The following is a 27,569-nucleotide window of genomic DNA, read 5'->3' as shown; positions in this document are numbered from 1 at the left end:
ACAGGCTGATTGCCTCCATGCCACGCCGCATTGAAGCAGTCATTTCTGCCAAAGGATTCCCGACCAAGTATTGAGTGCATAACTGAACATTATTATTTGATGGTTTTTTTGTTTGCTATTAAAAAACACTTTTATTTGATTGGATGGGTGAAATATGCTAATTTATTGAGACAGGTTTTTTGGGTTATCAGGAGTTGTATGCCAAAATCATCAGTATTAAAACAATAAAAGACCTGACAAATTTCAGTTGGTGGATAATGAATCTATAATATATGAAAGTTTAATTGTAATCATTACATTATGGTAAATAATGAAATTTAACACTATATGCTAATTTTTTGAGAAGGACCTGTATACTTTGGGGTCTGGAGAAACCTTAGAGTATAATAACAAATATTCAATTCCCAGCCAATATCCTCAACTCAAATCCAATTTCCTTGCCACATTTGAGTGGATTTGCCAAATCTGAATATCAACTAATTAGCTCATTACTAATTTAGGAGAATATGCCTCTTATGTTTGCTATATCAATCTCCATCTGCAACTCAATATTAGGCTGGTATATAAAACATCTAAGCCTGACCAGAAATTCTGTATGTTACAGAATGTAAGATGCTTTACGATGTGAATCTGTGTGAACAATATTTTAGCAATCTGAATTTTTACATCAAAGTATCTAAAAAAAAAAAAAAAATGAAATGGCATCAAACGGCAAAATTCTCAGCTTCACATCCAGCGTGAAACCTCAGTCTACAGATTACCGAGGAACCTGAAATGTGAGAAATATTAGAGTTGGCCGTCGGGTCTCTATGATTTCAAATGCTGACATGATCCTGCTGAGCTTTTGGCTGACAGCTCGGCCATGTGCAATACACCTGGGCACCATGTTGTCTTTTTTTCATTGTCTTCAAAGTATTTCTGGCAAAACGGCAGCCTCCTTTGAGACCATTGATATTGACATGCCGAGAACGAGGATCAGGTTGCATTTATTCGGAGTAGAGTGGAAATTACATGCATTGTATATGATCTGAAAGCCTTTGCTCCCAAGTTCTATATTATAATATGAGCCGACAGTCGGTGATTATCAGACATGATGGCGCAGTGTGTGTGTCACCTTTAGAAAAGGTCAATCACCATTTCATTTTAATAAGGGTACCTAGAAGGAATAAAGGGATATTTATACCTAATTAGCGGACTTTTTTGTGACTTTGTGATTTTCCTATGTCCTTTTTGAATAGTAATTGATTTGCACCAGTTTCGGGGACTGGTATATAGAAATAATTGTCTGTCGGCTCAAAGGTGATAGAAACTTCCAGGTATTTATTGCAACTTCTCAAAGTTTAAAATTGATTGCTATAAAGAAAAAGGGTGACTGTTATCACTGTAATGTATAAAACACAAGAAAGTTTGGATGTGACGTCAATCGCTACGTTGAACCCGTATGGCTCCAGTGACCGCGGATGGGCCAGAAGTGGTGACGTCCTTTTCCTGACTGCTGAGGTTTGTGATTGGCTGCAACAGTCAGGTAACTGAAACAGGACAACATCAGATGCATAGCCCATTCCAAGCATCAGAGGTAACATGTCCTTAGAACGGGATATCGTCACTTCCTGTCTTGGTCAAGAGAACCAGAGCATTTTACGATGCAGCCACAACGGTTCATCCTGAGGACTATAGTGTCACTTATTATTTTAGACTTTAAACTTCCTGGTCTGGGATTTCTTTTATTTAACCTGGACAACCCCTTTAAGTCCATACATGCACAACGCTCATGAGTGTGTGTATGGAGCAGGCGCAGGACCTGAGCCTGCTCCATTCCCGGTAGCCATCATCTAGCTCCACTTGCTGCTAGCATGTTAAATGCCACCATCAGTCTCTGCAAGAGGAACACGCTTCTTAACTAATTAAGTGCCTTTTATGACTGCCGTGCACTTCCGCCAAAAATGTTACTCAAGTCATGGTCTGGAGTATATTTATGGCACAATTTACACCACCAAAGTGATGTAAATTTTGATCAATTTGCTTTGTAGGCTTCGCCAAACCCCTTCCTACCCAAGCTTCGCCAAGGTGGAGCTGGCAAGGACTTGCTTAAGAATGCCAAAAGTCACTAAATTTGTGCGCCACTTCGAGTTGTGCAATAATTTTGCCACATTTCAAGGTGTTACACCAGAAACCACCTTGATGAATCATAGTTTGTAAAATCATGGGTAGTGGAGAGACAATATATTTTTCTCATTTACTGTATTTTCTTTTCCTTAGTTTCACAATTAACAGTGAGTAACATTTTGCCCTTTGTAATTCTCTTATAATGAAAACCCGATGAATTAAATTTGATCAGCGTGACGGCTAATTACTGTTATACTGGAAATGTGAAGCCTTTTGACTAATGAGGTTATATACAGAGATCAGGTATTTTTATCATCCCGGAGAACACACGTCTGATTGCTTATGCCTAGCAAATGTACGTGAGGCTCAATAGAAGCTATCATAGGTTACAAATACATCCTTGTGCTACTGTTCTCCTAATGAAATGATGGACAAAGGGATGATCTACGGCAGCTAATTGTGCTACCATTTAAATTTATCGTTGGAATCTTGTCCCCATAGGTTATGCCCTTGTTTTATTGTTGCACTTGTGTTTATGAATGACCTCAAGATATTCCATCACCTGTTCTAAATGACAAGTTCTGCTTAGATATTATGGTCTCAGCTCTTAAAAGGGAATACAAAATAAACTTCTGATATATCACGAATACAGTATTTTGGGGTTAAAATGGGTTTCCAAGAGTCTAATATTGATGGCCGGTTATGAGAGTTGGTGTGAATCGATTTGCATGTCCCTTTCCATCGTCCACGACAGTAATCTGTGGCCACCGCATGGAAGCTGGAGAACCTCCTCTTACCTGTTGACATCCACACCTCTGCTTTTGGTTAGCCAGCCTGGCATGATGTCATCATGTGATGTCGCCCCAGGTCAGCAAATCAAAAGCAGTAGTACAATAGAACACTATTGTGGTCAATGGAATAGGATAAGCAAAAAAATTTCCACCAACTCGATGGTCATCAATATCAGATCGGTGGAGGTCCAACCCAGGGAGCCCCCATGATCAGCTGTTTGCAGCTCCTCAAGTGGTCAGATGAAGATGGGCTACAAAGTCGGTAGACCATCACTCTGTACATTATACAAGGGCATTCTTGGGTACCGTAGCTCAGCTGAAGTACCTATGTTCGGTCACTACACGGTGTACAAAGCTGTAGTTCTGTACTATAGGTATATTCATCCACTTCTGGAGCTGCAAATGGCTGATCATGGGGGGTGGCAGGTGTTGGACCACCAGTTATCTAATATTGATATCAAAGTCTATTCAACCCCTTTAATGTCATCTTTCCTTAAAGTCTAGGATCGTGGTGAGGTTAATGGACTGGGCAAATAAAAGGTTTAATGTCACCTTTTTTGGTTCTCCAAGGTAATAAGGGGATCGTGCCAACATCCTTAGGTGTCTAGGGTTGTGAAAAGGTTTACTGTGATACCCATAGAGCAGAGGTCTCTAAAATTGGCTTGTAATTTACAAAACATTGAAGACAACAGGTGATGTTGAGACAAACTTCTGAGACAGATGCCTATCACTTGTCCCTTGTGAGGCAGTGAAGGGGAACATATGTATAGTTCTACTGTATCTTAGATTACCCTGGTGTCCTTCTTAGGTTTTTATCTAGTGTTATAGTGATGTATAATGTGGATTGTGACTTGTGTTAGTAATGTTGATAACGTCTGCTGCTTGACAATAGGGAAAGCAAGAGTTAATGTTTGGGGCTAGCCCAGAGTGTGAGGGGGAAAAGCTGAAGGGAAATAGACCATTTCCTGTTGAGGCACCTGATAGGGCCTAGAGTGCCTAGAGAAGAGACTTAATGTCGTGTGAGTAGTGCCGTATTTATTGGGTGTCCCTAGAAGTGAGCATAATTTTTGAGCAGAAACGAGAGAGTGACCAAGACACAGTGTGATTTATCAGAGACTGGTCCTGGGAGAGGACGCCTGGCAGTAATGCCCAGAGTTTATAAATCCTAAAGGTATAGGGCACAGGCAGGACAGAGAGTACCCTGGGTGGGAGTTTCAGAGGGTCAGTAGAAAACTGAGTAAAGACTCTTGCTAGCTGAACTCTAGTGTTGAACTGGGTTGTGGTGAAGTAGTGAAGACAGAGGACAAGTAAAGAGAAGCGAAAAGGATTGAATTTGTGTAAGGAAAATGTTACGCATTGTCAAGGAAACGTTTGGGAAGATATGTTCCCACTATCTACTGTATATAGCTCTCCCTAACTTAATGTTCAGTAAAAAGTTTATTTGAAACTGGTGGTCTCCCTCATTGAACTGTAAAACATTTGGTCCTGGCCAACCAGCAACGTTGGTTACATGCGGCCTGCACGTACATAGCACCCCCGACAGAACAAGTCCACACACCCTGCCAGGAACTCCCATTTTTATGTAACATGCCGGGCCAAGAGAGATTATTATCTCGACCACGGCTATCACCCAATGCCACTTTACATTACAACAGATTCCCTTTAAAAGGAACATTACTTACTGGTCAACAGGCCGAGATGCCAGAAGAAGTGTCATGATCTCTCTCAAGCGAGTGTATTAGTGTAAACCCGGTACAGGAGGAGGAGGAAAAATTTAGATTTTTGCTTTGGAGACCCATTTGCTTTTTTATTTTTTTAATTACCAGAGAAAATAATTCAGTCCTAAAGTTCAGGAAGAATGAGGGTGAAAAAGGAGAGGAGAGCGCTGATTGTGAATGCCGCAATAACACGTGAATTATACCAGAAAGTTCTGTGTATTAAAAATAATGAGATTTTCTTTCATCTAAGTGCAGAGCCTTGTAATCTGATTTTCTCTGCAAATATTTAAGTAAATGATGATGTCACTATAAATTTAATCAGAGATCAAGTTTAATCATTGAACTAATTAATTTTTTTCCTTTTATCCACAGGGCAACCAAGATGACCACACTTCTAGAGATTAAAAGCAGCGTCCTAAGACAAGTGCAAAACCGTCAGTCTTTTCGACGAAGAGCGGAGACTGAGTCCAGCACGCCAACGCAGGAGACCGGCAAGGTGACAAGTGCTGTCAGGTGAAAGCGTCAAAGACTTAATATGATCTGAATTTATGCGTGCGCCCTTCATAAGACAACTGTTAGGGGTCTAAATAAGGAAAAGCTGATGAGTTTTCTGTATGAGGTCTGGATAGAAAGCCGCAGGTGATGTGCAGTCATAAAATATGTATGTCAACTCCGAGTGATCAAACTGTGTGTTTATGTCAGAGCGGCTCGTAGCTGTGATCCTCCGGGATGTGTCCAGTTCAGATGGTGGATACGAGAGTCTCTCAGATTTACGTGCAGCTGGAAACTGCCATGGAATTGTATCTCAGAAGACATTAAGGAAGTGCATGTCACATCCAAGACAAATAAGACCTGAAGCTTTTGGCTGGAGAGTTCTACAAGCAGATAAGAAAGAACATACACAATGGAGGCCAGAGTACAGGATAATCCCTGTCAGGGGTGTAGGGGTTGCAATTGTACCCAGGTTTGGAGCCTAGGGGGCCAAAAGGTCCCTTTGGCCACTACGAAAAGACCAATAATATTAAAGACTTGCAAATACAGTCATGGCCGAAAGTGTTTGCTCCTTTTGAAATTGTTCCAGAAAAGGAAGTATTTCTTCCAGAAATGTATTGTGATTACACATCGTTTTGTTATACATGTTTATTTCCTTTGTGTGCATTGGAACAATGCAAAAAAACTGACCAAAAATGGGCAAAATTGGGCATAAGTTCACACAAAATCCAGAAAATTGACAAAACCTTTCCAAAATTGTCAGTAAACAACTTTGTTTCAAGCGTGTGATGCTCATTTAAACTCTCACCTGCAGCAAGTAACAGGTGTGGGCAATATGAAAATCCCACCTGAAAACAGATAAAAAGGGGGATGTTGACTCAATCTTTGCATTGTGTGTCTGCGTCTGCCACACTAAGCATGGAGAACAGGAAAGAGGAGAAGAGAACTGTCTCAGGACTTGAGAAGGTTACAAGTCCATCTCCAGAGATCTTGATTTTCCCTTTCTCATGGTGCAAAATCTAATCAAGAAATTTATTACCCATGGCACTGTAGCTAATTTCCCTGGACATGGATGGAGAAAAATTGATGAAAGGTTGCAACGCAGGCTAGTCTGGATGGCTGATAAGCAGCCCCAATCAAGTTCCAAAGAAATTCAAGCTCTCCTGCAGGGTCAGGGTGCATTAATATCGGTGTGAACTATCCACCAACATTTTAAAGAAATTAAATGCTATAGCAGGAGACCTAGGAGGACCCTGCTCCTGATCGAGAGACGCTCCTTCTGGGAAAGCGTCTTGTGGACAGATGAGACCAAGGTAGAGCTTTTTGGTAAAGCACATCGTTCTACTATTTACCGAAAATGGAATGAGACCTACAAAGAAAAGAACACTGTACCTACAGTCAAGTATGGTGGAGGTTCACAGATGTTTTGTGGTGGTTATGCTGCCTCTGGCACTGGGTGCATTGACTGTGTGCAAAGCATCAAGAAACCTGAAGATTACCAAAGGATTTTGGGTCACAATGTAGTTCCTAGTGTCAGAAAGCTGGGTTTGCATCCCAGACTTAGATGCTACGGTTGATATTGACTGCAGCATCTAAGGGGTTAAATGACCAGTACTGGATTGATCTCCAATCATGGACATTAGATCAGAGTCTTGCCTGCAAAATACAGTCGACACCCCTACATGATAAAGTGGACACCGCTGCTGTGCCTACTTCATCACTATGCCATACAGTCTATGTGCAGAAACTTCTTAGTTCCCATATAGTAGGTGTTCAGCAACAAGTGCTGAAGTAATGCAATCTTGAGGCTTGGTATGATGATCCTTTTCTTTTTACATCATGTGCATATACTGTATTTCGCTTACCTGGGAAATAAATGGTACCAGGCTGCATTTTGCGGAGAAGCCTGCAGAGGCCACGTGATGGTGAAAGGTTCTGCTGGGAATCCTTGAGTCCTGGTTTTCATTTGGAAGTTTTTTTGACATGTGCTACCTACCTAAACACTCTACAGACCAGGTACAGTCCTTCATAGTAGCGATAATCTCTAATACCCCTGCCATACTGCAAAAATGTCAGTGAGATCACATGGTGTTAAGGACTGGCAGAACGCACCAAGTACAAGATGAAGTGGAACTAGGTGCGTTCGCAGTCCGAGGTCCACCATGCAGGTAAAAACCCCGCTGCTAGTAAAGACGGACTGTATGGCGGTACTATAAGAATACACACATGGGTTAACTTCACCCTGTGTGAAGGAAGCGACCCTGTTGCGTCACAGGACCGCGGTACCGCACATAGAGCGCAAGCAAGGAGTCACTAATCTCAAACCCGAGACTGAGGATTTGAGTTCAGAAGACCCCATGCGCTCGACACCACAACTGGGGTGTCAGAGGAACATAAATAATAATATAAAGGCACAAGAGTGCGTGCGGTGCCGCACTGACGGACGCCACTAACCACCCAGGCTTGGGTCAGGAAAGCGCAGAGCAAGCGCACGGCGCCGTACTGGCGGACACAGCAACTGGCAGCTGTAATGTGTGTTACGTGCTGTTGGATAAGTCGGGCGCTAGATAGCAAACATACACCTTCCGCGAACAGTCATTCAATAGGGCGGGTATATAAAGAGCGACTTTCACTCACAACACACACACATAATTACAAGACAATACTAGCGCATGGCCGTGCGGTCATGCGCAGCTTATATAGTTGCAGCACAGGAAGCTGCTACCGAAGTTTTGCCCTTTCAGGACCTTCCAGGAGGACCAATGGGATGTGCTGCAATACCTGAGCATGTGACCCTCGATCTCCAACGGGAGATCCTGCCCTGGGCATGCTCAGACAGAGAAAAGCAGGACTTAGATCCAGAAACGTCCACTCGCCGCTGCCCAGCACTGGCTTCAATGGCAGAAGCAGGAAAAGCAGCAGTAACTCTTCGCACAGAGTCAGACTGAGCGAGACGCTGGGATCGACGTCCCTGCTGAGCAGGCTCCACTGCGGCTGGAGAAGAATGGGAGACCGCAGCGGAGACGGATCGAGATTCCCCCTGTGCAGCAGAGGAAACTCGACTCCTAACACATGGCCTCCAAATCCCTTTGATCCAAATTCGATCAATCATCTGTGGGATTTTCTGGAAAATGAATGGAGTCTGATCTATGGAGGCAGGTGTGTAATTAAAATTGTCAATGTGCAAATTATCTCTTCAGAAAGCTAGAGAACTTGAACTCTAGTGCCACCTATTGGAAGCAGCAATCCTAAAAGTCAATATTGACCCTTTAACAAGCCTAACCAAATGACGTAAGATAAAAGCCAAACCAAAATTTCAATTTGCAGACATATGTTTCGGGGTGTTGCCCCCCCATCAGTGCAAACCATGAGATCTGATTTGCTGTATGAGAGGCCCATGACTGCGGTCTATGGGGTGACGCTTTTCCTTGTGGAGAGTGACATACCTGGCATGACAATGTAAAGAGACTTATAGGCAATGGATTGCTTTGTAATGAGATGATGTCTCTGAAATGAGCGGAGACCAAGGGAATGGATAGCGTGATCCTGAGTATAGAAAGGAAAAGTGACAGGACCGAGTGATGAGTGATGAGACGGCTCCTGGAATAGGACGACTAGCAGTATGGCCCTGTGTCTGCAGGAAAGAGAGGTAGCGGGTCAGGATGGAACGGAACGAGAGAAGAACAGATTACCCGTGGCCGTAGTTCTAAGGCGTCAGCCAGCTGGAAAGCTAAATAATGGCCATAGTGGCAGAAGTAGCTTCCCCAAGGGGGAAAAGGACGCTTAATCGTGGGTTGAAGTATAGGACTCTCACATACTGGACTGTGGTACCATTCATGGGAAATAGGGTAGCTGCCGAACTACTGTACTGGGTTGTGGTTAAAGCAGAGAAACTGGTTGAGTCAGAAACATGCAAGCCTAGAGAAGGGAAGAGCGAATGTGTTCGCGAAGATGCTCCATGTACTAAAGGAAATGTTCGTGAAGTTCTGAACCCAACATCTATTGTACATGCCACTAAGTTGTTGTTTGGTAAAAGACTGTTTACGTTTTATTGGTGGTCTCCGTCATTAAACCTCTTAACATCTGGTCCTGGCCAACCGAAGTCATCGGTATCATGCATCCTGCAAGTTCGTCGTCCGTCCATAGATGAAGCCCGGACCCCCACCTTCATGTAGCGTGTCGGGGCATGAAAGACGAGCTACTTCCCCAAGCCACGTTACAGCTCTTCTGGGAATTTACATATGCAAATTGTGTCTTCAGAGAATATCAGGAGACCACAGCAAACTTTTGAATGCCTGTGATACATTGCTAGGCAGGTGTTTTTTATGTTATGACTGATTGTTGTCCTCCATTTAAGTTATTGCTTGGGTCACAAGAGGGTATAAAGAAATCATTTGAAAACTTAGAAGATAGTCATCCGAATTGTCATCCGTGTGGCATCGGCGTGTCCGGGTGTTACATCTATGTGGCATCCATCTTTATACATCAACATTTTAAAGTGGACATGATGAAATATTGTTTCCTAGGTTGTTAATGAAATTGTATCCGTAAATATTGGATGCTCTGCGGATGATCCATTTTTTTTGCGCACCCGTGGACTTGAATAGGCTAGCCTCATGTGAAATATGGGACAGAATAGTGCACAATGCGATTTTTCTTTAATTTTTTTTTAGCGCTAACACTAGGTCCATGTATCACCTGAACCGCCCTATTGATTTAGATCATGGTGGTATCAAATTTTTTACAAGCCCCGAAATATATAAAAATTAATTTAAAGGCTAACGCTACGTGAAGGGGGGGGGGTGTATTTATAATTTTTAATAGAAGACTTTCCAAAGGACATAAAATGTCATGTTCAAGTAGTACTAATGGTGAAACATTCTAAGTAATCACATGCGCTTAAAGAAAAGAATAGACATATTTCTGAGTTAATGGTGGTAAAGGTGCCGCTCTGAGCTCATTAATGTTCACCGCTGGAATATTAGATTGTGGGCTTCACGGCACTGCGTGTTGTGCCGCTAATTGCTCGCAGTTCATAGGTCACTCATGATATTCCCACTCTGGTGTATATAACTACAATTATATAAAAAGTCTTTTCCCGCAAGTAGATGGTAAGGCTAATGTAAATAGTGGGATTAACTGTACTGTGTCTTAATTAGGAAAGTGCAGCTTCTGTGACTGGCAAATTATAGATGATGGCAGAGAAAACAATGGAGGGGGGAAAAAAAGCAAAGAAAAAAATGTGGCCAGGGAGGCAGATTGATGATTAAAAAAAAACAGGGTTTTTTTTGTTGTTTTTAAATTTGCATATTAATTGTCAAAATAATCTGAAAATGCAACTTTGAAATGATTAAAGTTTGATTTATATGATTATACAAAAAAAAAAAAATATATATATATATATATATATCTCAAATGGTGCAATCGTGGAACAAGTATAATTTTTTTTTTTTTAAATTAAAATATACTGCAAATGCACAGAAGTATGTTGAAAAATCCGGTTAATATTGAATTAAGGGGACTTTGTCATCATATTTTTGCCACCTAATTTGAGAGCAGCATAATGTAGAGACAGAGACCCCGATTCCAGCGATGTGTCACTTACTGGGCTGCTTGCTGTAGATTTAACAAAATCACCGTTTTATAAGGATGAGATTATCAATGGGGAACTAATAAGGCTATATTCACACTTAGCGGTTTTTACCGCGGAACCGCCGCGATTTTGATGCTGCGGGTCCGCAACAGTTTCCATAGCGTTTACAGTAACATGTAAACCCTATGGAAACCGCAAACCGCTGTGCACATGCTGCGGGAAAAACCGCGCGGGAACGCAGCGGTTTACAACCCGCAGCATGTCACTTCTTTGTGCAGAATCGCTGCGATTCTGCACCCATAGGAATACATTGAACCGCTTACTTCCCGCATGGGGCTGTGCCCACGTTGCGGGAAGTAAGCGGATAATGTGCGGGTGGTACCCGGGGTGGAGGAGAGGAGACTCTCCTCCAGGCCCTGGGAACCATATTTGGGGTTAAAAAATAAAAAATCTGATTATACTCACCCTCTGATGTCCGGAGCTGCTGGGCGCTGCACGCGGCCGTCCGGTCAGAGTTGCTGTGCGACCAGGACCTGCGGTGACGTCGCGGTCACATGACCGTGACGTCACGAAGGGTCCTTCTCCCACAGCATCTTTGGAACCGGACCGCCGGGTGCAGCGCCCAGGAGATCCGGACATCAGAGGGTGAGTATAACCAATTTTTATTATTTTTAACATTACTATTGATGCTGCATATTGCTGCATATGCAGCATCAATAGTATAGGCGGAAACCCGCAGCGGAAAACGCGGAACAAACCGCGATAAATATGCAGGGAGAACTTCAGTTGTTTTGCCCTGCAGATTTATCAAATCCGCTGTGGGAGAACCCGCAGGGACCCGACGTAAGGTGTGAACATAGCCTAAATCTGCTGCCAGGTAGTCCTCATATTCATGAGCTCTGCATAACCCCGCCCCATCACTGATTGGCTGCTTTCTGCCTATGCACAGTGTACACAAAGTTGCCACTCTATGGGGTGGGTGGAGTTATACAGAGCTCAGCATTCAGCTCTGTTGCTACATTGGCAGCAGAGAACACAGTGCTTTTATCAAAATTGCAGGAAGAAGCCAAGTAAGTGACAAGGCTGAAATCAGGGCCTCTGCCCCTACTTCGATGACAAAAACCTGGTGACAGATTCCCCTTTAGATAACATACTTACCAACAGTAAAGTTGGTAATATAAGCCTGTTTATGTCCAGCCTTGGAAACATTTTTTAAATGTTAACATCTAACATTTAACATTTAGCATCTTAAACTATCCTAATACTGTGGGATATCATAAATTGACCACTTTGGAACTTCAATTTCAGGGAAAAAGGGTAAAATCTAGAAAGAGATATCATAACAAGTGTTCAGTTTCCCTGCACTGCCTCCACAGGCAAAATGAGGTATTACACATTTCCCATAGGAAACACTTGACCATTAAATGGGCTGTTCACTTTGGATAATTCCCCTGGATCCATGATCGATTGCCGTTAGATTTAAACTGTGGGGGTGAATATTGCAGGAAAACATTTCCGTTTCCCTACAGCGCCTCCACAGGCGAAATGAGACATTTCACATTTGTTATAGAAATCAGCAGGCTGTTCGTGTATTTGCATGGGAATGCTGAGTCCTGCAGAGCAAAAGACGTTCTTTGTAGTCATTCTCCACTGTGATAGTTTGTTTATTCATATTCATTTAATAGGGTATTTAAAGTATTTTTCGCACTGGACAACCCATGTAACACATACTGTACAGTAAATGCTGTATGTCATTGTCATCTATCATTTTATCCTAAGTAATTGCGCTATTTTTCCTTGTTTCTGATATTTCAGAGCCCCAATATTTTATTAAATGTGAATTGCAAGAATGTTTTTTTTCTTTTTTTACACTTTTGTCTGTCTGAGTTTTTCCGTGGAGTGAGATTTAGAGCTGTCATAATGAACAAAAGCTCCTTACCACCTCTGTACTTTTTAGTAGCATGTAATTTAGCCTGGTGCGTAATTGCAGCATTCATTTCTAATAACAGGTTTTACGGCATCGAAGAGCTAAATAAATATGTTAAATCGGTTACCCATTTTTCCTACAGTCTATTTCAATCATGCTCATGTGTATGAGAAAACGTATCGTCACCAAACTTTGTGATGCTTATTAGGAAACATTGTCACCGATACGTTTGCAGATTCCAACAGTTCTAGGACTACGTGAAGGTTGCAAATGGCGAATGTGACTATACTGTCCACTGTGACTATACAGAAGGCCTGGTGGCAGGGGGGTGCAAATGTGGTATTTTTCACGGGTGGTGAAGGCTTAATAAAGGCACATGTCAGTGATCTCATGAAATAAGTCACCCAATGACTGATTATCCCAGCTGATCTATATCAATAGTGACTCATGGGCAGACGCGGACATGCCATTAGTACAATCTGTTCAGCCGTCCAGGGGACCAAGAGGAAAGGGGGCACACTCTTCCCTCCAAAACAAGTGGACTTGTGCATTATGATGAGCTATTCGACTGCAAATGGCTCATATGTTGTTCTTGCACCCGGGCCCTCTCATGTCTGTGTCCAACTGATACTTTCCCTGACCATCCAGGAGGCAGCCAGAAAAAGGGGAAACCACCCTGGCTCCTAGAAAAGTTGACAAATTTGACACCGACAAAACCTATTGAAACCTCCTAGGAAACAGCTCATCATCATTATCAGATGGGGCCCAGGCATCCAGTTACACGTTGAGGAGGTGCGAAATGGAGCATGGAGAGGTGTGGATTCTAAAATTGGTTTGGTTATGGGTTGAAAATTTGGGCAACAAGCTTCGTGGACCACATACAGAAATGACATCAGTAAAAGTCAAGTATGAGGCAGCTACAGACCAGTGAGGGAGGAGAGTTGTCAGAAGTCAGGATTCAGGTGAAAGTGGCAGGGCAGTAGGAAGAGTCCAGGAATAGAACCAGGCCAGACACAGGAAATCAACTGTAGGCGGCCGACAGTGTGGATGCTGGACGGAGTGCATATCTCTCCCAGAAAGTTAAGCTGGGTGAGATATTACAAATTGGGTAGTACTGATTGGTGCAGCAGCTTAGGTGCCGAGCCTTTTTTTTGTTCATGGTCGTTCTGGCCCGGTTTCTATTGGAGTGATCAGGAGGATTTGGTAGTTTGACTCATCACTCCCACTCCCCCTTCAGTATAGGTAGTTCTGGAGGCTTAATCAGCTCTGCTGAGAGAGGTCGTCTCAATACAGACACAGAAAAGGCTGAAGAAAAAGCTTCAGAGAGACAGTCTTCGGACTGATATGGTGTATTTCTGAGAAGGATATACACAGAGGTTAAATGTGCTAAACACAGAGTTACTGGAGAGCCAAGTCCGCACACATCCTGGGTATGTTGTATTAGTTAGTGCCTAGCAGGGCAATTCTTTTGTTGTTTTAAGGTTGCTATATTGTTTGCTGCATTTTGGCTGAAAATAAAACCCCCACAACGCCCTTGACGTGTTACACAACGTAAAGACATACTTCTCAACTTCTCAAGTTATGATATAGTGATATATACTGCAGTGTGTGATCTGGCAATTTTTAATTAATGTAAGCCATTTATCTAACCTCACCCAGTCCTTTATTTGTGCCCACACAAAAATACTGCTCCTCGTGATGCTCATGTGTGTTTTCGCACAGTGAGATATCCCTTTATGGCTCCAACAGTACCAACTGCACACCGTATGATGCCTTCAGAGTGTCCAGCCCTCACAGCTTGATGTTTCATGGTGTCCACCACACACACTATAACATTCCCAGTGCCCCATAACATGTTATGATGCTCATACTGCCCCACACATTATTATACCCCCACTGTTTCTCCACGTCCCAGGCGTTATGGTGCCCCTACACAGCATGATGCCCACAAATCCTTCCATTGCAGTATAGTGCTCCCTGTTGTGAATTCTGTTATCGAGCTCCCTCCTGTGGTCATGAATGGTACTTCGGCGAGTTCTGTCCATGGACTCCCTCTGGTGGCTGTGAGTGGAGCTGCTGCTTCTGAGGTTCCTTCCACAGGTGACTTAGTTTATTCTTTGGCTGGCTGCTCTATTTAACTCCACTCAGATTGTTACTCCATGCCAGCTGTCAATATTCTTGTACTGGTTCAGTTCACTCTTGGATCTTTCTGGTGACCTGTCTACTCCAGCAGAAGCTAAGTCCCTGCTAGTTAATTATTTGTTCATTGATTTCTTGTCCAGCTTGCTATCATGATTTTGCCTTGCTAGCTGGAAGCTCTGGGATGCAGAGTGGCACCTCCGCACCGTGAGTTGGTGCGGAGGTCTTTTTGCACACTCTGCGTGGTCTTTTGTAGTTTTTTGTGCTGACCGCAAAGATACCTTTTCTATCCTCAGTCTGTTTAGTAAGTCTGGCCTCCCTTTGCTGAAACTTGTTTCATTCCTGTGTTTGTGACTTTCATCTTAACTCACAGTCAATATATGTGGGGGGCTGCCTTTTCCTTTGGGGAATTTCTCTGAGGCAAGGTAGGCTTTATTTTCTATCTCTAGGGCTAGTTAGCTCTTAGGCTGTGAAGAGGCGTCTAGGTAGAGTTAGGTTTGCTCCACGGCTATTTCTAGTGTGTGTGATAGGATTAGGGGTTGTGGTCAGCAGAGCTCCCACTTCCCAGAGCTTGTTCTGTGTTAGTTTAACCATCAGGTCGTTCCGGGTGCTCCTGACCACCAGGTCCATAACAGTACAGCTGGCCCAAAGTATTAACGCATCTCAATAGAGGGATAAGAGAAGTTCTGAGACCATTTTTTTTTCTCTGCAGTGTGTTTTGTCTTTCTTTTCCCCTTAACCTCTGGGTGGTTCAGGACACAGGTGTAGATATGGACATTCAAGGTCTGTCCTCTTGTGTGGATCATCTCACTGCAAGGGTACAAAACATTCAAGATTTTGTGGTTCAGAATCCGATGTTAGAGCCTAGAATTCCAATTCCTGATTTGTTTTCTGGGGATAGATCTAAGTTCCTGAATTTCAAAAATAATTGTAAACTGTTTCTTGCTTTGAAACCCCGCTCCTCTGGTGACCCCGTTCAACAAGTAAAAATCATTACTTCTTTGTTGCGTGGTGACCCTCAAGACTGGGCATTTTCCCTTGCGCCAGGAGATCCTGCATTGCATGATGTAGATGCGTTTTTTCTGGCGCTTGGATTGCTTTATGATGAACCAAATTCAGTGGATCAGGCAGAGAAAAACTTGCTGGCTTTGTGTCAGGGTCAGGATGAAGCGGAGGTATATTGTCAGAAGTTTAGAAAGTGGTCTGTGCTTACTCAGTGGAATGAGTGTGCCCTGGCGGCAATTTTCAGAAAGGGTCTTTCTGAAACCCTTAAGGATGTCATGGTGGGATTTCCCACGCCTGCTGGTCTGAATGAGTCTATGTCCTTGGCCATTCAGATCGATCGGCGCTTGCGTGAGTGCAAAGCTGTGCACTATTTGGCGGTATTCTCTGAGCATAGGCCTAAGCCTATGCAATGTGATAGGACTTTGACCAGAGCTGAACGGCAAGAACATAGACGTCGGAATGGGCTGTGTTTTTACTGTGGTGATTCCACTCATGCTGTCTCCGATTGTCCTAAGCGCACTAAGCGGTTTGCTAGGTCTGCCACCATTGGTACGGTACAGTCTAAATTTCTTTTGTCCGTTACTCTGATTTGCTCTTTGTCGTCCTATTCTGTTATGGCATTTGTGGATTCAGGCGCTGCCCTGAATTTAATGGACTTGGAGTTTGCCAGGCTCTGTGGTTTTTTCTTGGAGCCCTTGCAGTATCCTATTCCATTGAGAGGAATTGATGCTACGCCTTTGGCCAAGAATAAGTCTCAGTACTGGACTCAATTGACCATGTGCATGGCTCCTGCACATCAGGAGGATATTCGCTTTTTGGTGTTGCATAATCTGCATGATGTGGTCATTTTGGGGTTGCCATGGCTACAGGTCCATAATCCAGTATTGGATTGGAAATCTATGTCTGTGTCCAGCAGGGGTTGTCAAGGGGTACATGGTGATGTTCCATTGGTGTCAATTTCACCTTCCACTCCTTCTGAAGTCCCTGAATTTTTGTCAGATTACCGGGATGTATTTGATGAGCCCAAATCCAGTGCCCTACCTCCTCATAGGGATTGCGATTGTGCTATTAATTTGATTCCTGGTAGTAAGTTTCCTAAGGGCCGACTGTTCAATTTATCTGTGCCAGAGCACGCCGCTATGCGGAGTTATATAAAGGAATCCTTGGAGAAAGGTCATATTCGCCCGTCGTCATCACCGTTGGGAGCAGGGTTCTTTTTTGTGGCCAAGAAGGATGGTTCTTTGAGACCTTGTATTGATTACCGCCTTCTTAATAAGATCACAGTCAAATTTCAGTACCCTTTGCCGCTGCTGTCTGATTTGTTTGCTCGGATTAAGGGGGCTAGTTGGTTCACCAAGATAGATCTTCGAGGGGCGTATAATCTTGTGCGTATTAAACAGGGCGATGAATGGAAAACAGCATTTAATATGCCCGAGAGCCATTTTGAGTACCTGGTTATGCCATTTGGGCTTTCTAATGCTCCATCTGTATTTCAGTCCTTTATGCATGACATCTTCCGAGAGTACCTGGATAGATTCATGATTGTATATTTGGATGATATTTTGGTCTTTTCGGATGATTGGGAGTCTCATGTAAAACAGGTCAGAATGGTGTTCCAGGTCCTTCGTGCGAATTCCTTGTTTGTGAAGGGGTCAAAGTGTCTCTTTGGAGTTCAGAAGGTTTCATTTTTGGGTTTCATTTTTTCCCCTTCTACTATCGAGATGGACCCTGTTAAAGTTCAGGCCATTTATGATTGGACTCAGCCGACATCTGTGAAGAGCCTGCAGAAGTTCCTGGGCTTTGCTAATTTTTACCGTCGCTTCATCGCTAATTTTTCTAGTGTTGATAAACCGTTGACTGATTTGACCAAGAAAGGTGCTGATGTGGTCAATTGGTCCTCTGCGGCTGTAGAGGCTTTTCAGGAGTTGAAGCGTCTCGGACAGAGGTTCCCAGTTTGTTTCGAGGTTTTTGCGGTCCTTTTGTGCTAAGTTGGGCATTGATTTGTCTTTTTCTTCGGCTTTCCATCCTCAGACAAATGGCCAAACCGAACGAACTAATCAGACTTTGGAAACATATCTGAGATGCTTTGTTTCTGCTGATCAGGATGACTGGGTGTCCTTCTTGCCTTTGGCTGAGTTCGCCCTTAATAATCGGGCCAGCTTGGCTACTTTGGTTTCGCCGTTTTTCTGTAATTCTGGTTTTCATCCTTGTTTCTCTTCAGGGCAGGTTGAGCCTTCGGACTGTCCTGGTGTGGATACTGTGGTGGACAGGTTGCAGCAGATTTGGACTCATGTGGTGGACAATTTGACATTGTCCCAGGAGAAGGCTCAACGTTTCGCTAACCGCCGGCGCTGTGTTGGTCCCCGACTTCGTGTTGGGGATTTGGTTTGGTTGTCGTCTCGTTATGTTCCTATGAAGGTTTCCTCTCCTAAGTTTAAGCCTAGTTTCATTGGTCCGTATAAGATTTCTGAAGTTCTCAATCCTGTGTCATTTCGTTTGGCCCTTCCAGCTTCTTTTGCCATCCATAATGTGTTCCATAGGTCGTTATTGCGGAGATACGTGGCGCCTATGGTTCCCTCCGTTGATCCTCCTGCCCCGGTGTTGGTCGAGGGGGAGTTGGAGTATGTGGTGGAGAAGATTTTGGATTCTCGTATTTCAAGACGGAAACTCCAGTACCTGGTCAAGTGGAAGGGTTATGGTCAGGAAGATAATTCCTGGGTTTTTGCCTCTGATGTTCATGCTGTCAATTTAGTTCGTGCCTTTCATTTGGCTCGTCCTAATCGGCCTGGGGGCTCTGGTGAGGGTTCGGTGACCCCTCCTCAAGGGGGGGGGGTACTGTTGTGAATTCTGTTATCGAACTCCCTCCTGTGGTCATGAATGGTACTTCGGCGAGTTCTGTCCATGGACTCCCTCTGGTGGCTGTGAGTGGAGCTGCTGCTTCTGAGGTTCCTTCCACAGGTGACTTAGTTTATTCTTTGGCTGGCTGCTCTATTTAACTCCACTCAGATCGTTACTCCATGCCAGCTGTCAATGTTCTTGTACTGGTTCAGTTCACTCTTGGATCTTTCTGGTGACCTGTCTACTCCAGCAGAAGCTAAGTCCCTGCTAGTTAATTATTTGTTCATTGATTTCTTGTCCAGCTTGCTATCATGATTTTGCCTTGCTAGCTGGAAGCTCTGGGATGCAGAGTGGCACCTCCGCACCGTGAGTCGGTGCGGAGGTCTTTTTGCACACTCTGCGTGGTCTTTTGTAGTTTTTTGTGCTGACCGCAAAGATACCTTTTCTATCCTCAGTCTGTTTAGTAAGTCTGGCCTCCCTTTGCTGAAACTTGTTTCATTCCTGTGTTTGTGACTTTCATCTTAACTCACAGTCAATATATGTGGGGGGCTGCCTTTTCCTTTGGGGAATTTCTCTGAGGCAAGGTAGGCTTTATTTTCTATCTCTAGGGCTAGTTAGCTCTTAGGCTGTGAAGAATCATCTAGGTAGAGTTAGGTACGCTCCACGGCTATTTCTAGTGTGTGTGATAGGATTAGGGGTTGCGGTCAGCAGAGCTCCCACTTCCCAGAGCTTGTTCTGTGTTAGTTTAACCATCAGGTTGTTCCGGGTGCTCCTAACCACCAGGTCCATAACAGCTCCCACATCCAGCCCACACAGTATAATGCCCCCACAGTATGAATTCCCCACAGTGATCCAACACAAACAGCCCACTTATCTGTGTCCCGGCTTTAGTGCCGTGCCTTGCTCCCTTCTCCTGTGGCTGCCTCCCTTTACTCCACACTGGATTTCTTGGATAACCCAGAAAACGCCTCAGACATAATCACTCTATGCCTTTTAAGGCCAGCTCAGGCAGAGGCTAGGTGATTGGGTATTATGTTGCGTTGTTCACACTTGCCTTTAGTTTGTCAGGCTTCCGCTTCACTTGGCTCGGCTCCAGCCATATGTCTAGATATATCTATTTTTCATAATGCTGACTTCGATTCTATAGCCAGCATTATTTCCAAGCATATTCCAGCTTATTGGTGTTATTAACACCTAACTATCAACATGTAAGCTGCCAAACTGCTCACAATTGTTCTCGGTGCTGTTCACATCCTGTATCTGCAATCAAGTTCATGCATTTCTTCAAGTAAGTCTCTAGTTTGCCTACACTGCACTGCTTTCCTGTGGTTAACTATTTACTTGGTACTAGTCCCAGTATTGCTGCTGTTAACCACAGCCCTGCTGGAAGATAAACTACATTTACTTTTCTTTCACTCCTATATTTAACCACTGCCTTGCTGGAATATACCAGACAGCATTCCTGTGATTGATTGCTTACCTTCTGGAAGATACCAGTTTCCTATTTGTACCTGACTTTATTTTAGCTGTGCTACCTGCTCTGCTTATTTGTCTGCAGATGTGGTGCCCCAGGGTCCTGGTTGTCACACTAGCATTGCTTTCCTCACTGGGAGAGTGATGTGACGTTTGGAGGCAAGGAAGAATAACTGTCATCAGGTAAACACAAGCATATGCAACATGTTCACACTCCAGCTCACCAGGGGGAGCTTTTTATCCTATTTACTAGGGGACACCTCATTTATATGGGGACAGGAGAGTAACACAGGAGAGTAACACCAGTGGGAGACCAACCACGAGCAGGCTGCCTCCTTCTGAGGGGCAGACACCGGTAGCCGGAACACCGAGGTTGTAAGGGACTCCACGACTTACATCAGAGACCGGAAGGACAGCTGAACTGCAAGTTACCTGTCTGCCACACACACCTGAGACACAGTAACACATAGAGTCCGGGGCGTGCTAGAGTCCCTGTAAAAAGGCTCGAGTTACTTGTCATGCAGGTATTGTCTATCCTATATGGGGGACAGAGACTATCTGTGAGGACCTTATCTGAAGCCATAGACAGTAAGGAACTACAACACCACCGCGCTAGAGGAAGGCTTTACCTGGATGAGGGGACTCCCAAATTGCCTCCAAGCCAGCCGGACCCTGCCTGCCCGGTGATCTGGTGCCCTGGCCTGTGGCTGCCTGAAGTCTTCAGTAAACAAGGTAAAGAGACTGCAAACCTGTGTCCTCGTTCTTTACTGCACCTTCCACCATCTTCCTTCTACACACCCGGGAGCCCTGGGGATATACTTCACCTAGTTATACCATCTAGCTGCCATAACATCACCCCAGAGGACCCCTTAAAGCAGCGTCGGTCCGCACTGACCGAATACCACAGGTGGCGTCACAAACATAAACACCCGGACCCGGTACCGGATACCCCACGACCCTGGCAGGGCGACTCACAGACGTGCATACTCTGCTTTCCTGGTCATCGCTAGTAATGTCATCCATCAACACCCACCATCGTCAAAATCCGTGCCGTTCAGTCAAACCTATGGCTTAGAGAATTAACCTCACCAAATGAGCCCATAACGCCTTTGTGTGATTTCACATGCCTGCTCGTCTGTGACTGAGCTCCTTTCTGATGCCAGTCACACTACCTGAGAATATCGCATGACCTGGAGTTCTTTGCAGGTCCTTAAATCTCCACCTAAGTTGTCTAACTGTATGTGTTCTGATGATGTAGATACAGTTTAAGTTGGGTCATACCCCAGACCTCCTGGGAAAGCAGGACAGCTCTCCAAATTTGTTACACTCCTGCTGGATCCAGGATCCTTGGGAGGAGGTATGATAGACGGACAGCATATCAGGCTAAAGGCAAAAGAATGAACAGACTTCTTGACTCTCCGACACCATTTGAGTAAACTATTGATGGCTAATTGCAGCTACTACAGTGGTTATAAAGGATGCCCTCCATCTTTCTATGAACTTTGAGTGCTGTATAAATCTCCACCCTCACCCTCCGTTCTTTCTCCTTCTGAATCAGAAAGACCAGATTGAGCACCGTTATGGGTCTAGCCTACATGGTCCAATGACAGTATATAAATTAGATAGGACAATGATCATTCTGCGACACTGCCTCCATATCGACAATCTGTGGAGCCTTTTGAAGCCACTGGACTACAGAGATCTCCATTGTTGTTGATTTTTAATTGTCATTATAGCTATTTTTTTTTTTAAATGGGGAAAAAAGGAAAATGTCAAAAATCTTTGGTGGCTTTAGAGATCATTAAACAGGCAATTATTTAAATGATAAAGAAGAGGGGCGGTGACAAGTGGCCGACAGTAATTGTACATGGTCACTACATATGTAGATCAATAAATATTAAATTATTCAAAGTAACAGAGACCAAGTCTGCCATGGATATATATAATAGACCAATTGTTGATACATATGAATACTAGAGGGGGGGGGAAAGAAATTCCACACAACAATAAAGGTCTTAAAGGTACAAAAAATACTTTATTAAGGAGGCATAGGAGTGGTGGCAGCAACGGAGAGCCACCAAAAGACACAAATCTTATCAAATAGGTGATATGTTCAAGAAGACATGTATAAGGGGAGTATCCTGACATAATGAAGATAAATATACAAAAGGGGGACCATCTAGTTATACAGATCCCGGCTCACAATAGAGCTGCACACATAAGGGAATAATAAAGGAAAAAACAGTAAAAATCAAAAGAGGTCAGAATACATCACCAATGAAATGTAGGCAAGTGCTGGCCAGTGGGGGTCCCGGCGCCCGCCCCAACGCGCGTTTCGGAACACCTTCGTCACCTTCGTGTGCCCCCTGACGAAAATACCTTTTTATTGTTCTATAAAAACAAACTAATATATGTCCGTAATTATCCGAGTCGCCAGTACAAACATCTTACTCTTTTTTTTATCAAAACGCAAAACTGTTTCCAATCCATCAACAGCAAGAAAAGATTTTGGAAATGATAATAAATTGAAATAGAAAGTGTACAGAAAGTTATAACTATTTATACAACATGGCATAAGCAAGCTTTATCCAGGAACCCCCACTTTCTGCTTCATTTTCTCACAGCTAGGTCTATGATGGGTATGAAGGGGCTGGCGGACTGGCTCATTTGAATAAAAAAAACAGCACCCTTCTCTGTCTATGCAGCAGCTAAGAGAGCGGCTGAGCAAGTGCCTGGCAGCTTTTCAAAGAATTAGTGAAACATGCCTGTAATAATAATAATAATTTTTATTTATATAGCGCCAACATATTCCGCAGCACTTTACAATTAAGCGGGGACAAGTACAGACAATAAATTCAGTACAAGTTAAGACAATTTAAACAGTGACATTAGGGGTGAGGTTCCTGCTCGCAAGCTTACAATCTACAAGGAAATTGGGGGGACACAATAGGTGAAAAGTGCTTGTTATTTCAGGTCTGGCAATTAGAATAAATAGGGATTTTCATATAAAGCTGCATGATCCGGTCATCAGCCCGTGTGTTTAAGTGCAATAGTCAAGTATCAAGTGCAGTTATCGTGTGCATGGAGGGTGTGGAGACAGATGAATAGTAGGGTGCAGATTCAAATGCAGATAATATTTGGAAGGAGGGAACTGTTGTGAATTCTGTTGTCAAGCTCCCTCCTGTGGTCATGAATGGTACTTCGGCTGGTTCTGTCCATGGGCTTCCTCTGGTAGTTGTGAGTGGGGCTGCGGCTTCTGAGGTTCCTTCCACAGGTGACGAGGTTAATTCGTTAGCTGGCTGCTCTATTTAACTCCACTTAGATCTTTGCTCCATGCCACCTGTCAATGTTCCAGTATTGGTCTAGTTCACTCCTGGATCGTTCTTGTGACCTGTCTCCCCAGCAGAAGCTAAGTTACTGCTTGTTTTTCTCTGGTTTGCTATTTTTCTGTCCAGCTTGCTATTTTGATTGTTGTCTTGCTTGCTGGAAGCTCTGGGACGCAGAGGGAGCTGTTGTGAATTCTGTTGTCAGGCTCCCTCCTGTGGTCATGAATGGTACTTCGGCTGGTTCTGTCCATGGACTTTCTCTGGTGCCTGTGGGTGTTTCTGAGTTTCCTTCCACAGGTGACGAGACTAATTCGTTAGTGGGCTACTCTATTTAACTCCACTTAGATCTTTGCCCCATGCCAGCTGTCAATGTTGTACTATGGCTCTAGTTCGCTCCTGGATCGTTCTGAGTTCCTGTTGCTCCAGCAGAAGCTAAGTTCCTCTGTGCTATTTTGCTTGTTTGCTATTTTTTCTGTCCAGCTTGCTTTTGTCAATATTGCCTTGCTTGCTGGAAGCTCTGGGACGCAGAGGGGCGCCTCCCGCACCGTGAGTCGGTGCGGAAGGTATTTTTCCCTGCACTCTCTGCGTGGTCTTCTGTAGGTTTTTGTGCTGACCGCAAAGTATCCTTTCCTATCCTCGGTCTGTTCAGTAAGTCGGGCCTCACTTTGCTAAATCTATTTCATCTCTGTGTTTGTATTTTCATCTTTACTCACAGTCATTATATGTGGGGGGCTGCCTTTTCCTTTGGGGAATTTCTCTGAGGCAAGGTAGGCTTTATTTTTCTATCTTCAGGGCTAGCTAGTTTCTTAGGCTGTGCCGAGTTGCATAGGGAGCGTTAGGCGCAATCCACGGCTATTTCTAGTGTGTTTTGATAGGTTTAGGGATTGCGGTCAGCAGAGTTCCCACGTCCCAGAGCTCGTCCTTATTATCAGTAACTATCAGGTCCATTATTTGTCCAAACCACCGGATCATAACAGGGAACACCTCCGCACCGTGAGTCGGTGCGGAGGGTCTTTTTGCGCCCTCTGCGTGGTCTTTTTGTAGTTTTTTGTGCTGACCGCAAAGCTGCCTTTCCTATCCTCTGTGTGTTCAGTAAGTCGGGCCTCACTTTGCTAAATCTATTTCATCTCTGTTTGTAATTTTCATCTTTACTCACAGTCATTATATGTGGGGGGCTGCCTGTTCCTTTGGGGAATTTCTCTGAGGCAAGGTAGGCTTTATTTTTCTATCTTTAGGGCTAGCTAGTTCCTTAGGCTGTGATGAGGCGCCTAGGGAGCGTCAGGAGCGCTGCACGGCTATTTCTAGTGTGTGTGATAGGATTAGGGATTGCGGTCAGCAGAGTTCCCACGTCTCAGAGCTCGTCCTATATTATTAGTAACTATCAGGTCATTCTGTGCGCTCTTAACCACCAGGTCCATTATTGTCCTGACAACCAGGTCATAACAGGGAACAGGACAAAGTTAGTTTACTGAGTAGTTGATGTGGTAGGCTTGTTTGAAGAGATGGGTTTTTAAAGCGCGCTTGAATAGGTCGGGGCTAGGTATCAGTCTGATCGTCTGGGGAAGTGCATTCCAGAGAGCTGGCGCAGCACAAGAGAAGTCTTGGAGACGGAGGTGCAAGGTTCGGATTACGGGGGATGTTAGTCTTAGGTCATTTGTAGAACGGAGGACACGTGTAGGGCGATAGACAGAGATGAGAGAGGAGGTATAAGGCAGTGCAGAACTGTGGAGAGCTTTGTGGGTGAGAGAGATGGGTTTATACTGGACCCTGTAGCGAATGGGTAGCCAGTGTAATGACTGGCACAAGATGGAGGCATCGGTGAAGCGGCTGGATAGAAATATGACCTTGGCTGCAGCATTTAAGATGGATTGGAGAGGAGAAAGTTTGGAAAGAGGGAGACCGATCAGAAGAGAGTTGCAGTAGTCCAGACGGGAATGAATAAGAGCGACAGTAAGAGTCTTAGCAGTTTCAAAGGTGAAAAAAGGTCGGATTCTGGAGATGTTTTTAAGACAATCACACAGTTAAGCTCTAATTTGTGATGCCATTGATTCAGACACCATGATTAGAATGACAGGTCCCCTTTAACGATATATTGACACCTTTTTGCCGTGATAGTTCATTTTTTTTTAAATGTTAAATTAAGAAATGTCATGCATAACGTTCATTAAAAAAATCCTATCATTTTGCTGCTGCAGAGTCTGTGAAACTACTGTACCTGGCTGGTTGTGCTGCTCAGTGGTGTAACTAGAGTATGGGCCACAGTGCAAAATGTGGACAGGGCTCTCACCGCCCTGCATGTTTGTCAGATGTACGGGCCCCTGTAGTGTTCTAATTCCTATAAGGACATATGACTTGCCCACCCCCCTCCACCATTATGTAGTAATGTCATCCTAGGCCCCTTTCAGGCATATATGCCCTCCATCATGGTCCCTGTTCTGCTTTATGCTCCTCATTCTGGGCCCCATCCTTGTATATATGTCCCCTATCCTGGCATATGTTCCCCCATTTTGGTATATACTCCTTCATCCTGGTATATGTTTCCCTTTCTGGTATATATCCCTCATCTTGGTATATGTTCCTCATCCTGGTATATGTCCCCCTTTCTGGTATATGTTCCCCTATCCTGGTATATGGTCCCCCTTTCTGGTATATGGTCCCCCTTTCTAGTATATATGCCCCCCATCCTGGTATATGTTCCCCTGTCCTAGTATATGTTCTCCCTTTCTGGAATACATGTCCCCCTTTCTGGTACATATGTCCCCCTGTCCTGGTATATGGTCCTCCATCCTGGTATATTGTTCCCTTTCCGGTATATATGTCCCGCATCCTGGTATATGTTCCCCTGTCCTGGTATATGGTCCCCCGTCCTGGTATATGGTCCTCCATCCTGGTATATGGTTCCCTTTCTGGTATATATGTCCCACATCCTAGTATATGGTCCCCCATCCTGGTATATGTTCCCCTGTCCAGGTATATGGTCCCTCATCCTGGTATATGGTCCCCCGTCCTGGTATATGGTCCCCAAATCTGGTATATGGTCCCCTTTCCGGTATATATGTCCCCCATCCTGGTATATGTTCCCCTGTCCTGGTATATGGTCCCCCATCCTGGTATATATGTCCCCCTTTCTGGTATATGTTCCCCCATTCTGCTGTAGCCGCTGTTGTTCAATACATTGAAATAAATAAAAAAATGCTGCTACTCGCCTTCCCTGTGCTCCCATGCCACGTAGCGCCGTCTTCTGAAGATGGCAGGTGACTTCAGTGTTCAAGCGATGGGAGCGGACCCCCAGTCACATACACACCAACATCAGCTGCTGATTGGCCGAACCCGGCGACCTCATGCACTGCAATACTGTACACTTCAGCTGGATGTTCCTCCGCTCCGCACATCCAGCTGAAGTAGGGGATGGCATCGGCGACCCCCTCGCCCGCGCTCGTTATGCCTCTGGTGCTGGCAGAGACTTCAAGGGGCAGCTCACACAGCAAACTCAGCAAAAGGAGAAGTAATTTTTCAGGGCTACAGAAGAAGAAATCATTCCAGGAATGAATGCTTATATACGAAAGCTGATGTGTTGGTCTATCTGCCACAGTGGTTTCTAACCTGTAGTTCTCCAGTTATCATAAAACTATAAATCCCAGTGTATGGAGGTTGTATTCTTCTGGGAGACCACTGGTTGGAGACTTTTATTCTGAGACCTTCTATACAAGGGAAAACCCAATAAACCGTGAAATTTGAAAGCGTTGGTATAATTCCTCCTAGGTACTGCTTTATCTGTGATGATGAGATTTGATGACTTTTAGTTCTATCCCCCCAATTATTTTACAAGTTTTTCTGGTCTGTTTGTGTCTCCATTAGTACAAAACAGATTATTTTGTTTTTAGTTGAGATTACTTCTATCTATTGTTATATTTAGTTGTGACCCCATTTATTTGTAGAGTTGCTATGTTATAGCTTGTATTGGATCTGGTCTACATTGTGGTCAGTTTATTTTTTTCATGTTTTGAAAGTCACCGAGGAAAACCTTTTTTTTTTTCTTCACTCAGAGTCCATCCGGAAATTTCACGACTGTCCGTAAAAATAGGGTACTTTTTTGTCCTGTGCGTAAAAAATAAAATGTAAGGAGCCTGTGATTTTTTTGAAACTGACGAAACTTATACA

The 27,569-nt window shown here is 44.1% G+C and overlaps 1 protein-coding gene across 1 annotated transcript in view; it reads left to right on the top strand.

Annotated features, from left to right (window-relative positions):
* The window catches only part of BAIAP3 (BAI1 associated protein 3), a 236,132-nt gene that overhangs the window by 64,389 nt on the left and 144,174 nt on the right, over nt 1–27,569 (top strand). The window contains exon 2 of the mRNA XM_069734301.1: nt 4,988–5,128. Within this exon, the coding sequence (XP_069590402.1) occupies nt 4,998–5,128 (131 nt within the window). The 5' untranslated portion in view covers nt 4,988–4,997. The remainder of the gene's footprint in view (nt 1–4,987; nt 5,129–27,569) is intronic.

Source organism: Ranitomeya imitator, chromosome 7 (genome assembly GCF_032444005.1).
Source record: "Ranitomeya imitator isolate aRanImi1 chromosome 7, aRanImi1.pri, whole genome shotgun sequence".
Lineage (NCBI taxonomy): Eukaryota > Metazoa > Chordata > Amphibia > Anura > Dendrobatidae > Ranitomeya > Ranitomeya imitator.
This window is presented reverse-complemented; position numbering and strand designations above follow the sequence as displayed.